General features: G+C 49.9%; 4 protein-coding genes across 4 annotated transcripts; 1 reads left to right on the top strand and 3 right to left on the bottom strand.

Annotated features, from left to right (window-relative positions):
- Positions 1-1943: 1943 nt before the first annotated feature.
- F5J12DRAFT_800739 (uncharacterized protein) lies at positions 1944-4319 on the bottom strand. The gene is made up of 10 exons (XM_051744339.1): positions 4270-4319; positions 3898-4213; positions 3808-3833; positions 3687-3729; positions 3546-3630; positions 3372-3462; positions 3163-3297; positions 2708-3102; positions 2363-2632; positions 1944-2188 (listed from the first exon to the last, which is right to left on the bottom strand). The coding sequence occupies exons 2-9, from the start codon at positions 4082-4084 to the stop codon at positions 2413-2415; spliced, it is 1182 nt and encodes a 393-aa protein (XP_051604065.1). The 5' UTR covers positions 4085-4213; positions 4270-4319; the 3' UTR covers positions 1944-2188; positions 2363-2412.
- Positions 4320-4755: 436 nt separating this feature from the next.
- Positions 4756-6830, top strand: F5J12DRAFT_800729 (tRNA methyltransferase complex subunit Cpd1). The gene is made up of 8 exons (XM_051744338.1): positions 4756-4837; positions 4908-5178; positions 5481-5583; positions 5640-5737; positions 5801-5859; positions 5919-6009; positions 6066-6644; positions 6693-6830. The coding sequence occupies exons 1-7, from the start codon at positions 4784-4786 to the stop codon at positions 6497-6499; spliced, it is 1110 nt and encodes a 369-aa protein (XP_051604064.1). The 5' UTR covers positions 4756-4783; the 3' UTR covers positions 6500-6644; positions 6693-6830.
- On the bottom strand, positions 6571-10193 carry F5J12DRAFT_293951 (uncharacterized protein). Its single transcript, XM_051738770.1, has 12 exons — positions 9937-10193; positions 9756-9882; positions 9136-9700; positions 8987-9085; positions 8579-8931; positions 8426-8517; positions 8039-8372; positions 7888-7969; positions 7778-7833; positions 7641-7727; positions 7370-7588; positions 6571-7307 (listed from the first exon to the last, which is right to left on the bottom strand). The coding sequence occupies exons 1-12, from the start codon at positions 10116-10118 to the stop codon at positions 6642-6644; spliced, it is 2862 nt and encodes a 953-aa protein (XP_051604063.1). The 5' UTR covers positions 10119-10193; the 3' UTR covers positions 6571-6641.
- Positions 10194-10351: 158 nt separating this feature from the next.
- F5J12DRAFT_294005 (uncharacterized protein) lies at positions 10352-12430 on the bottom strand. Its single transcript, XM_051738771.1, has 8 exons — positions 12421-12430; positions 12016-12363; positions 11815-11967; positions 11215-11765; positions 11113-11166; positions 10883-11063; positions 10587-10835; positions 10352-10538 (listed from the first exon to the last, which is right to left on the bottom strand). Exons 2-8 carry the CDS (start codon positions 12255-12257, stop codon positions 10463-10465), a joined length of 1506 nt encoding a protein of 501 aa, XP_051604062.1. The 5' UTR covers positions 12258-12363; positions 12421-12430; the 3' UTR covers positions 10352-10462.
- Between the last annotated feature and the right edge of the window lie 360 nt (positions 12431-12790).

Below are 12790 nucleotides of genomic sequence, written 5' to 3'. Positions count from 1 at the left end.
TCTCTGCCAGGCTGTCCTATAGGACGTGTCGATAACAACACCGCCATGAACTGCCAGCCTGCATCCGACGCCGCCACCATCGACGGACTTGCACACACCCAGAGTCTTATTCAGTTGAACCGATGGATGGTATTGCCTTTTCGGGAAACATCCCCTGGTTTTCGGCGTTGTAAGTTTGGTAACGACGGGGAAGAGCCTCCAACGACGGACGCCCATAATGATTCGTATGTACATAGTCCCATATGGCTTCGATCTCGGTTGGACTCGGAAGGAGACTGGTGACCAGCTCAGCAGCCTCACATTCCATCCCAAGTCGAACTATCACATAGATACATCCATCTGATAAGATGAAACCTGCTCAGGGATATCACACCCACCATCAATTTGTCCGTTCTTCCCCTACTGAGTGGGGTAGATGGAAGGGGCGTTTGGGCGGGCTACTAATAGATACACAGGTACACGTTTCCTTGCGGTACACATGCCTCGCCTCGTTCCCACCGCCAGCGTTTACAGATACATATCCCATCAGGATCTTGAAGGGTGTACCCACTTACCACAAACACGGCTCATTTCCTCCATACCAGGCACCGCCTTTTCCGCAGGACACGGTCCACATGGATATGGCACCCCAACATATGCAAGAATCCGCCCGCCTGCAGCTCATGACCCCTTGATTCTAAATTTGGATAAGGCATAATCAACAGCATTCTACTTCACGGGTCAACAGAAATGACAGGTGCCCCATCCCACCGGATTTGTCACTTTATATCTTACGCCACCTGACCTCCACGACCACTGTAGGCCCCTGCCACGGGCCTGTCAACCCAGAGAAAAAGGAAACGGAGTAAAAAGGGAAAAGGAAAGGAAAAGACGCAAATGCCGTCGCTGAAAGAGTTTTTTCGCTTTCGTACCAATCGCAACGTACACTGAGCATGCAAATTCAACATTGCACCTGTCAGAGGTCGATGGCATGACCAGCGCTCATGCCTCGTTCCTAGATTCTCCTAGCGACGATATCTAAATACATCATGCTCATCCAATAGAATTTGGCATGACTGGCACTAGCTGGCACTTGGTCCCACCGATCACGAATGCCACATATTCAACTCGGTGGGCGTTCATACACTTTTCATCCCACTTCGATTCGGACGTCCGTGTCACAAGAACGTCCGAACCTGTCATAGCTGCAGCGAATCAAGCTCGACCAACTCACAGATCCGACAGCTGGCGACAGATAGCCTTGGATCCACCTATCACAGTCGTAAGATAATCTGCGCCTCAAACGGCTCAACTTCTATTACTTGTCAATTCGGCGTACGATCGGCCTTCATCTTTTCCTAGGATCAGTGGGACAATGCAGCCTCGGCGAATGGAAAAAAAAAGCTGGTTGCCAGAGCGGTTGAATGACTGTACGCAGAATATATCCATGCATTACTGGTTGCTGTTCGTCCGCTAGCTTACTATGTTACGTCAACATCCATCACATCAGAATGGAAGTTGTGTATACAGCTAGGCTATTATTACGATCTGGCTCTAAAAATGCAAGCCTTCGTACGACGTTGGATCTACACATTACCAAGATAACAGCCTATAACAACCCGTGATAAAATTCGATCTGGCAGATATCTCAGATCGTAGGCTAATGCCCCTATTTACTCTGACAACGGTTCACAATTCACCAAATGCATGGATAGAATCATGTCTAGATGGGCCTTCCAGGACTTCAAATCGGACGTATGGATGTGTCTTAGATCGGTACGCACAGCAGACGACCCTCAAAACGTGTCATCGCGTGCCTTTCCAGCGAGCTTTGTGCAGTGGCGCTCCACAGTGCAGACCGGCCCGGAATATCCCAGACAGACCCAGAGGTCCATGTTGTCATTTCTCATGTACGTAAGGCGGGCCTACGCACATTATTGTTCCCCTGAGAAGAAGGGTGCCGCGGAGAAACTACATATGATTACCAAGGCACATCGAAAGGGTCCAGACAGATGAAGCCATATGCACAACTCCTGAAATATTGTAGTGTACATACAACCAGGAGAGAACGGAGTCCGGGAAAGTTGTTGTCAACATGAAAACTAAGCGCCGAGGGCTACATTTACGAGTGCATCGTTCGCCGGGAGAGACTTGCTATAACCAAAATAAATACACTTCGTAGCCAGAGAAAAAACGTGCCGTGGAGTTTCTTTCGCCGTTTTTAACAAAAACATGTGCGCAGCACAAGGACCAGTCGGGCCATCGTAATAATGTTTTGAAATCGATTCGTTTACGATATGTGAGAGGGGGAGGGGACATCCGAGGTATGAGGTCAAATTCAATGTAACATGCCTTCCGGAAGGAGGGGAAGGAGATTACACACATATGCAGTGTTCGTCAGAAAAACCGTTTTTATATCCCGAGACCTGCACTTCATGACTTCGGCGGTGCACCCGTCGAGCGCAAGATGAGGAGGATGCCGTCTGAATGAGCCGAAAATATAGCGTCAACGGGCATTTCATCATCGCGCGTGGAGGAACCATGTGTCCTTGACGATGTGTTGCCTAGGAGCGGCGTCTTGGCTAATTGACCCTTCAACGATGCGAAAATTTCCTTGCGCCGCGACGAACGCGAGGTAGTCATCTGCTCGCCCCTACATATAAGAACGACAAGTCATAAGTGATGTGGAGAATAGGAGGCCAACGGGATCAGTGGAACGAAAGCGCACCTTGACTCCCTCCCCTTGCACAATAAGGTAAATTTACCAAATCCGAAGCCCCCATCAGAAGGCTGGCCCTTCTCGTTGACGCCCCAGGCCTTGACCATATCTATCCACTCGCGAACCCGATCCTCATTCTTAGGAGAAACGAAGTCATAAAAGCTCCGGCCCATTACCGTCGTTGTCTCGACAAGGAGATCGTTGGAGCAGTACTGTATGGGGCAGTGCATCGAAAATCGGTCCAGGATGAGTGCAACGCGTGCAGACTGTTTGGGAAGAGGCTTGAAGCTCAATATACCGTCTTTGCACTCTGCATTCGGATCTTCAACCTCACCGGTGCCCTCCAAGAGTAGCGGGATATTAGGAATAGGGCTCGGAGGCATCGGAGACGGATCACCCCAGCGCTTCGCGACACAGATACATGAGTGCAGGTAGAAAAGAATGGATTGCGCTCAGTCACTCACCCTGAACTCAAAGTCCCTCGCAACGGGGGTCACGAAGTCGACTTCCTGTGCTGTCGACGCATTTTGGAACGCCTTTATCCCGGATGAAGCGGGGGATATACTCCCGACAAGCACGTTATGCACGACAGTGCGGGACTACGGAATGCAGCGTTTCGATCCGGCGATGTCGGCGAGTGCGGTAGAGTATCAGTCGTAAAAAATTTACTCACAATTGCACAAAGAAGGTACCCCCTCAGTGGATCTTTGTGTTTGAGTCGGAGATACGCTAACACCGCTGCTTTATCTTGGCGAATGGTACCGCTGTAGAAGAACAAGGTAAGGTAGGTTAATGTGAGGTACCGGGTAGAGGGACCGGACTCAGGGTCAAGATAACGAAAACGTACTAATGTAATTGTCGCACCACAGAAAATTCGTCAGGGTGGACTAGATCAGAGCCCGGGCGTCCGATTGTCTCCCGGACGTCCCAGCCTATAGATTATGAACGGGTTGGAGGAAATATCTCGGGGGAATGTAACAATACTTGCCGAGGAGCTCGGTGAATGACTCAGTGACATATAAGAAACGTATCTGGGGAAGACAGGTAGGGACAGGTCAGCATCATTCATGTATATGCGGGGAACGGAATGGGAAATGTGGGAAACGTACGTCCTGCGAAAAATCGACGATAGCAACTTTGAAAATCCCACATAGTGAGTCCGGAAGCTCCCGTTCTGAAGTAAGCTCTCGAGGACTTACTGCAAGACAGACGAGGAGTCTCGGAGTTCATGCTGATTCGGTCACTTTGATGTGCTACCGAGAAGGGTGGTTGGTTAACAGGACTGACAGGGGTACAGTACACGGTATTTCGGTGGTGGAGGGGGACGGTAGGAGACCTGAGGGATGTGTCCTCCGGGGAATAAGGAGAGCTGGCAGAAGGGCCCATCGAAGGCTTTATCTTTTTTTTGGATGCGAGGCTGAAGATGAATTAGGCTTCGGGTGCCGAGGCACAACCTATCAACATAGATCTTGATGACTTGTTTACTCAATCTGGAAGAGGTGATCAGAGTGATCAGTCCGTGCCAAATAAAACTTTCTGCAATTGGCTATGATTGACTTTCAGATACACAGAGTGAGGGCAGGTATCGGCTTGGCAAGTGCAGTAATACTATTACTGTGGTAAGTTCATGGTGCGCTGGTGCACCCCCTCCCCCCTGATATTTTTATCCATACCGGTGTGTTTTCGACGTTCTATGACAACTCTCTTCAAGTACCGAAACTCTCGCTACTGGTGTAAAGCCGATTCGATACAATACAGCTGCAGATCCACCTACACGCCGGACTGATTGTTTCATACTTTCTGCCTTCACGCTTCAGAGTGGTGGACAAAACCACATTGTTCGAGTTTTAGTTTAGGCTTGACCCGTGGGAAGACAGTTGATTAGATCTTTTTCTGTTCGTCTCAATCTCTCTTCCTCTTCGGTGTCAATGAATATTGTTACCTCCATACTTCCACCGAGCCGTCGCCCGACTATAGCCCCCGATCCGCCGCGTGGCACTCGGTATATCCAATTACATCATTAAGCAAGTAAATAAATAAAATTTTAAATAAATTACATAACACAATCACTGTTCTCCGACTTGAATGTGGTCTACGAACCGCGAAGTGGCCGCTGGAGACGTCGTCATCATCTGGCAGGTAAAGAAAACTTCAACAAGGCCGATTGGCATATGATTACCGAATGCCGCGTGCTGATCGCAAGCTTCAGACCAGGGAACTCATCCAACCGCTGTTGATCACACCCGGAAAGGATTTCAACAGCAGGTTTGGTCACTACAGGCACTCAGATCTGATAGGTGTTCCATATGGATCCAAGGTAGCATCACGCAACGGCAGAGGGTTCATTCATCTTCTGAGGCCCACTCCGGAACTCTGGACGATGGCTTTGCCCCATCGAACACAAATTTTATACCTGGCGGATATCGCTTTTATCACCTCGTGGCTCGACATAAGATGCGGTAGCCGTGTCATCGAAGCAGGTAAGCGCTCTTCTACAGTTGTGATCAAGATACCTCTGCACTCCTTTTGAAATCGCTGCCACATAGTTTTTATTTGTTTTTGTGTGTTTCTTTTTACAATTTTCGAATTTTTCATTCCACGTACCTCCATATATGTGCGGATCTGTTGCGCCGCGTCCTTCGGGTTCAATAGATCAAACTACAGTGCTGTGGTCTGTCGGATGGAGCTTGTATCGAGTGTGATGATCACACTGACATGGTTCACGTTTTTCATTCAATCCGATGGCATTGACCACTGATCTTCGATTTATTCGCTCGACTAGGGACAGGATCAGGATCTTTTTCACATTCTGTAGCGAGGACCGTCGGCCCTAGAGGCCGCCTATTCTCTTACGAATTTCACGAAGCCCGTGCGGAGAAGGCGAGGTAAGTCATGCGTATTGAAATATCCGAACTCCCGAGGCATTCGAATTTTTACACAGGGAGGAATTCATTCGCCACGGCATGCAAGACATCGTCACTCTTACCCACCGCAACGTGTGCAAGGATGGTTTCACAATAGAAAGTATGGCAGATGCGGGTACGTATTTACGGTTGCATTCTTGCTTATTCTCCAAGGGTAATTATTCGTTTTCGGATGCAGTCTTCCTTGATCTACCCGCTCCATGGGAGGCTGTGGGACATGCAAAGAATGCATTGAGGGTACGTCCGGCTGTCCGTCGTAACCTAGCCCGTTGCCGGGGCTCATTCCACCTGACCAGAAAGATCGGCCTACTCGTATCTGTTGCTTTAGCCCCTGTATGGAACAGGTATTGCGTGCCGTGACCGCTCTCAATGAGGCGGGTTTCACAGGTTACTTGTCTCACCGCTCCCGGAGTCATACAACATTTTTGATACCTGTCACACAGATATCTGCATGTATGAAACACTATTGAGACCTCACGAAGTCCAGCAATTCCCTGCCCCTTTGTCACTCGACAATATTGTTGATAAACTCAAGAGACTAGAGAAGTTTCGCGAAGAGAAGAGACTTCGCCAGATCGCCAACAGCAAGAGGAAACGCGAAGATGATTCTGATATTTCCGAGCCGGACAAGAGGGCCAGAACAGGCGAACCAGACGCTACTCGAAATGAAGGCGTACCATCGATCAGTAACCTTCCTGTGCTACCAGTGGCGGATAGTGAGACCAATGAAGAGGTAGCAGAAACCACCGTCAATTGGTCGAAAGTCTGTCATGAGGTTCGGGGTCACACGTCGTACCTCACGTTCGCTCGTCTAGTACCCTATCCAGCTGGAACTTCAAATGGAGAAACGGAAGATCTGCCGGCAACCAACGAGTGACCGCCGTGTGCATTAGCTAATCCTAGGTGTATAGCACTGTAGTAGAATTCTGCGCTGTCATACAGCTCGCCGTTGTATGTATAGGGTAAAGTCTCGGCCAGACAGCTCCAGTTAGTCGCACGGCATCCATCACCTTAACCTATTAGTCTCTTACCGCTCTTCTGTACGGTTCTTCCATCTTACGCTCCTCTAGAACCTTGGCTGCGCTCTTCGGTACACGTGGTCGAAGAACGCGTGTGGGTCCAGGGCTTACGGTGCCCGGGTCTGGCCCCCGCATACGTTTCGGCGGTGTAACATTAGCCTCATCGCCAGAAGCGCTTTGGCTCTTGGCTCGTGTCCTCTTGCGTGATGACCGTGTCCGTTTAGCACTCGGGATAGAGATTGGCGCCTTGCTGCCACTGGCGGGCAATTGACGGCCACTTTGTTCTCCCGACTTCTCGGTGCTAACCAAATTTGACCATTCATTCTGTGATGTAGGTTCAGGTGACTCGTTTCGGCTGCTCTTATCAGGTTGCGCATGGTGCTCCGCCAACTCCCGCATGGTCTTCGGGACCACACCAGTGGGTCCAGCAGGCCGCACAGGGTCATTGTCTGGATCCATATCCATATCTTCCACCCCGTTTGGAGCTTCCGATTCTGGAGACAACGAGACCGTCTCGGATACAATAGGAGTTCTGCGATCTGACATTTCACTCCTCGCAGTAGCAATAGCAGATTGTTCAGTTGCGGTTGAGAGAGTAAATTGTATGTTGCTAGGCAAATGAAACGGCTGCACGACATCGTCCGCAGTAGTGAGGAAGCCTCCTGGCTGTGCAGCAGATGTTAAGAGATTTTTTTCAAGTTTTAACTGGGACCCTGGCCGCGACGTACCTCGTCTTCAATTGCATTTGGAATTTCGGTGTCTTGCCAGTGCTCGCGTCGGGTCTCTTCCTTACTATGCCCATCCTCCGCCGGATTCGAGCCATATTGTTTCTGCAAGCGATCACGAATACGGAGGCCTTGTATGAGCCGGACCCAACGTTTGCAGATTTGGTCGAACCGCTTTGCCCGTGCCCGCTCCTCGGCGTCTTGCTCCGCTTCCAGGTATGCCTATGATGCACCACGTTCAGACATCAAGATCCGAACGTTTCAAGCGACGCACCTCTATAATGACGCTTTCATTTTCGGCAGCCACCACGATACCTTCGATGACCGGATAGGCTCGGCGCTTCTTGAACTCGAAGCCTGTCTAGAGTTTGGTAGTGTCAGTGCTTACACTTACCGAACGGCGTGACTTACCACCACCTCCGCGTAGTCAAACCCGAGTTTCTTGGCTACCTTTGCCACCCCCTTGACTAAGTCATTTGACATCAGCCATTGTCCGCCAGCATACAAAAATAAATACTTACAGGGAACGTGGGCGGCTCCCTCCGGAAGCATCGATGGCACGTACAGGTCAATCCTTCCAAACTCGTTCTTCGGTATTACGCCCTATTCAGATCCGGTGGTCAGCAATAACAACCGAGTAGCCATAGAGCTATGGCGTGCTAGAAGACGTACATCTTTAACGGGGTCGGGCTTAAACAATTCAGTTTGAGAGAACGCATACAATCCTTGCATAATTTCTCCATCGGCGGTGGGGTGTCCCTCTGACTTTGCACGTTCGATGGCAAGCTCCATTTCTCGCTGACGACTGATCGTCACTGCACGCTGCTTGACCAATTTCATCGGTTGACAACCGGGGCGAATGATCCTGCCTTGGCGCATCCAGTTCTCCGCCGTTTTCAGGGATATAACAGACGATCGTGGATAGACAGGTTCACCTCTGAACTTGCCGAGCTCCGTGGGTGGATCAATAACCTGATCCCGCCTTAGGTGACGGGCAAGCACGTAGCTAAATGGGTCGAATGTCAGTACGAGGTATATATCGGACATTTGTCCACACACATGGGATGGTCCTTGAATCCAGCAAGCGTAGTGGGCATGCCCTCCGTTAATTGGTGGGTATGCAACTCGTCATCTTCGAGATCGTCTCTATTCTATAAATTCACAATACAGATGAGCACCATTTGTGACTTTCGAACACCATGATAAGCTCACGAGGCGATACGGTCGGGTGATGGCTTGCACTACCCTCGCCCACCATTCCTTACGCCCTCCTGGAGGACCGGATCCAATTCCTTGAGCCTTCGACACCTTTGCTGTGTAGTCCCGAGCGTAGCGGGCCGTCACATCACGGCCAAAGCCGTCTTCCTCCAGCGCAACCACGTAGAGCATCCGGTTATCTTCTATTCGTGACGCCTTGGACTCTGCAGGCTGAGGCCCCGAAGGATCAAAGACATGCCGCTTATTAACGATGCCACGGATAGGGTCAACTGGAAGCCATCGAGAATCTGCACGTGAAAAGACTTCGGTCCAAAACACCGGCGGCGTGAGACTTGGGTCAGACGGTTCTTGAACAGCATGAATAATACTGCGGTTGGCACTATCTGAAGCAGCTGGACGCACTCGATCTTCCAACCGAAACTGGAGTACTACGCTGGGTAGTGGGTTTGCTCTTGCTCTTGCGCAGTTTTATGACTGGGTGTGCCTTCTCTTTCCCCTTAACTTGAGCAGATCGTCAGACACCATCAAAAATCCAAGTTAAGAGTCATTACCGCTTCGCAGTCTCGTCTTGCCCTGCTGGAAAGACTTTGAGGAATCTCTTTCCTCTATATCACTGTTCCCGTCGTCGTGCGACCCATTCTCTGCATCTTCACATGTCATTAGCGCCTTCCCCTTGTTTGACGGTTTTGCCTGTTTTCCAACGCTGGACCTCCATGGAACACTCTGCAAACTAACCACAAGTCTAGCCGGAATGTCAAGAGCCCGACATAGAGCTGTGAAAAGCTGTGCACTGGCATCTCGGGAACCACTCTGCATCAAAGCACGTTTCATGAGACTGTTGACACTTCGAACGCGCTCCGTTCCTTCCGCATCGTCGTCGCCGGACGGTGATCCATTAAATTTAGTTTCAATTTCTTGCTGAACCTCTTCGAATGTCCGATTCCTGATATGACCGGTCGGAAGGACAGTGAAGAATGTATTAGTCCACCAATCTACGAGACGGTCGACAGCGGCTTCAAACAAACGACCGCGCTTGTTCTGGTCGGGAACGTGAGACTTATGAATCATGGCGAATGCGTTCTGGAGATTCATCGGCGTCATGGATAGCAGACGAGCCTATTGACTGCGCGTCGCGACAGTCGCACGAGCAACACAAGAAGAAAATACGAACATGGAGAAGCTCATCATTTATCCACCTATTTCGTACCCGTGCATTGGCAAGAAGGCATACGGTGTGGATCTTGTGACAGGTCGTGCGGAGAACTCTGTGGGCATGCAGTGCAGCAGCAGCCTTTTTCCTAGTTTCGTGGATGTGAGCACCTTGACATACTCTTGTTCTGAAAACGTCTCACTTCGAGTCGTCTTTTTTGGGCTGTGCATGAAGAGTTATTTCAATAGATCGTGAAGGGCCGGAAAGTTCAAGTTCGAGCTCTTGGTTAGCTGGCTGCTCTTCCGGAACGTGGACCTCCTCCCACTCAAACTCCTCGTCGCTCCCTTCGCTTGCGAAGAATGGCTCATCTACATCATCGACCATGTTGTGAGAAAGAGAGTTGTCTACGCAGCCTCAGGCCGACGCGACGACTCATTATGACACGGGTAGTCACGCACCGTCGCGCACGTCACGCCCAGAACAGATATTAGTAAGGCCGCCCGTTACTTAATCTAATCTAATTAGCACGTGCTCATTCCGCACCAAACTCATTACAATGATACTACCATGGCGGGACACCTGACGGGGGGCTCTCAGTTTACCAACTCTCGCAACCTCAAATCCTCACCTAACCTCCACACCCTGCAGAAATGGGTAGGTCACCTTTCAATGCCTTGAAAGCCATTGAGAGACTCCTGGAAACATGTTAGATCGTGAATGTGTGAGTCTCATGTAAATCTTGCGCGGACCGATACGAAGCGGTCGAGATAATATGAAACCGCTCCATCTGCAACTGCCTTGTTGCTGAATTGCAGTAAGAAACATGATAAAAACCTATTGAAGGATGCTCACACGTGTTGATCGGGTCGACAGAAAGTGATGCCAAGTGAGCTCATATATTCCGAGAGGCTCGAATGAAGCCAGTCACTCGCAGCAAAACTTTTTACGAGGAAAACACACTGGAGAACCCGAAGTAAGTCTTGACTCAGCAAAGGACGCGAAGGAATTACGGAGATTGGCATCGAAGCTGCTTTGCGCTGTGCCTCAAAAGTAGCGATAATCCCCTCGACTGAAGGTTGGAAAAGTTTGGCTACGTCCTGGCTGTATAGATTTGAGAACACGGCTTGATCATGATCAAACATACTCGCCCAGACAACTTCAACTGTCCTGAGCGAATGTTATATTGAAGCTCTTTGTCGCGTATCGTCCCGAACCTGATATACTGAGGTTTGCTTGCGTCCCGAAATTGCAATTTTGTTGTCTTATCAAGTTCATCTGCCATCCTCTTCAAGGTTTCCTCGTCTCCGTACTTCGAATTGGCAAGTAAGACTACACAATTGGCCATGAGCGGTACAGCTAAGACGGTCGAATGTCTGACCTCGTAGGAACGCGTGAGCACGATATGTGACAAAGACCGATCCTTGAAGACGACCTGCGAGCTGTGTTGAGAGTATGGAAGGCCACTACGTCAACCACCCACACTTCGCAGGTGCAATCTCCCTGAACGACCTGGGGGATAATTTCATGGAGTATGCATAAAAGTCGACGGTACTGCGTCCTGCATCGATGATAATGACACCCTTGGATTCTGGTGCGATCCCGCGGTCCCCATCATCTGGCTCGTCCGTCCACGCAATTGGCATAGCCGAGAACGTATCTGAAGTTAAGATGTTGGTGATGCAGAAGTGCAGACTAGCTTCTGCTTCCGTCAGAAGATGAACACGGGATTGGCCATCCCCACCAGCCAGGACGAGCCCAGCAAGTTCTGCAGCCTTGCGGATCTGTTGTTGCTGGGGCCCTTCCCAGCCATTGGGATGCGTTAGTATGAATTCAATGCCGCCCACCAGTAAGTCCCACATGACGGAACCATACGTATGAGATTCTGTGATGTATCCTTTCGCACAGTCAAACAAATAGCACATAAAGTCACCCAGAACCTCAACGGCAAGTTTGCCTTCAGGGAGTGGAGGTAGATCAGCGTCAGAAAAGTGGGAATCCTCTAGATGCTTCGAGCGAAAGTGAAGTTTCCACCTAGAATAACACCTAAGTCCTGTTTTCTTGCAAATAGCCATCTACGCACCATTCCAATAGCACCCACTCCTCCTTACCAGCTTTCTCAATGATGTGCGGTTGCTGTGTTTCCGCACCTACAGCTTTGACCTTTCCCTCCTTGTCATAATACATGATAGAGGGTATTTTATTAGAGCAACCGACACGCTCCTGTGCGGGAAATCTGCGGTGCTGGCTGGAGAATTGTTACATGATAAAGAGAGCAGCTTACTTTGGCACGCCCCGAATTACGGGGATTTCTCCCGGATCGACTATACAGTAGGATATACCGCTGAATGTCGTTCCGACATCAAATGCAAGTATCAATTTTCGGGGCGGACCCTCGTATGGTTGTCGTGAATACATTCTGCTAAGGGAGTGGACAACGGTTGACAACGAGACATTATATGCCGCAATATGAACTGTGCAATCCCCCTCACCTAGGGGACGCTGCAAGGTGATCAGGGCAGGCATGGAGTTCCATAATTCATTTCCGGAAGGTCGTACAAGTGACAAGACTGAGGCTTCTCGTTCATCTCCGAATCTGCTGGGAAGGATGCGGTTAACGGGAACTTGACTTCTGTGTGAATGATAGGAAACAGTATTCGGATGGCATAAGGTGTAAACTTCTCTGTACATATAGAGTTTCCAATGGAATGTAGAAGCCCAAAGGTGACTGGAGATTTATCGGTTGAACCGCCTACGATAATGTCCTGTCCCTTCGCTGATCCCCCGCGTTAGGAATTCAGCCAACACTCAAAATCATGCAGAGCCACCCCTCTGACCAAATGCAGCATGTACTGACCGGCAAGTGCTGTCACGAAGGGGATTCACCCTGGAATCACCTTGACCATACACATATACTCCAAAGACTCACCCATACTTCACACCCAAGTCATGTCCCGCAAGCCATCCGAAAGGATATGTGTATATCGAGCTTAACTCGCCATGCAGTTATCTGCCAGACTACATGCAACGGGACTCGCCCGTTCCTCGAAGACATATTC

Source organism: Pisolithus orientalis (assembly GCF_024613125.1).
Source record: "Pisolithus orientalis strain OTSU chromosome Unknown F5J12scaffold_3, whole genome shotgun sequence".
Classification (NCBI taxonomy): Eukaryota; Fungi; Basidiomycota; class Agaricomycetes; order Boletales; family Pisolithaceae; genus Pisolithus; species Pisolithus orientalis.
Note: the sequence above shows the minus strand (reverse complement) of the source record. Positions and strands in the feature narration are given on the sequence as shown.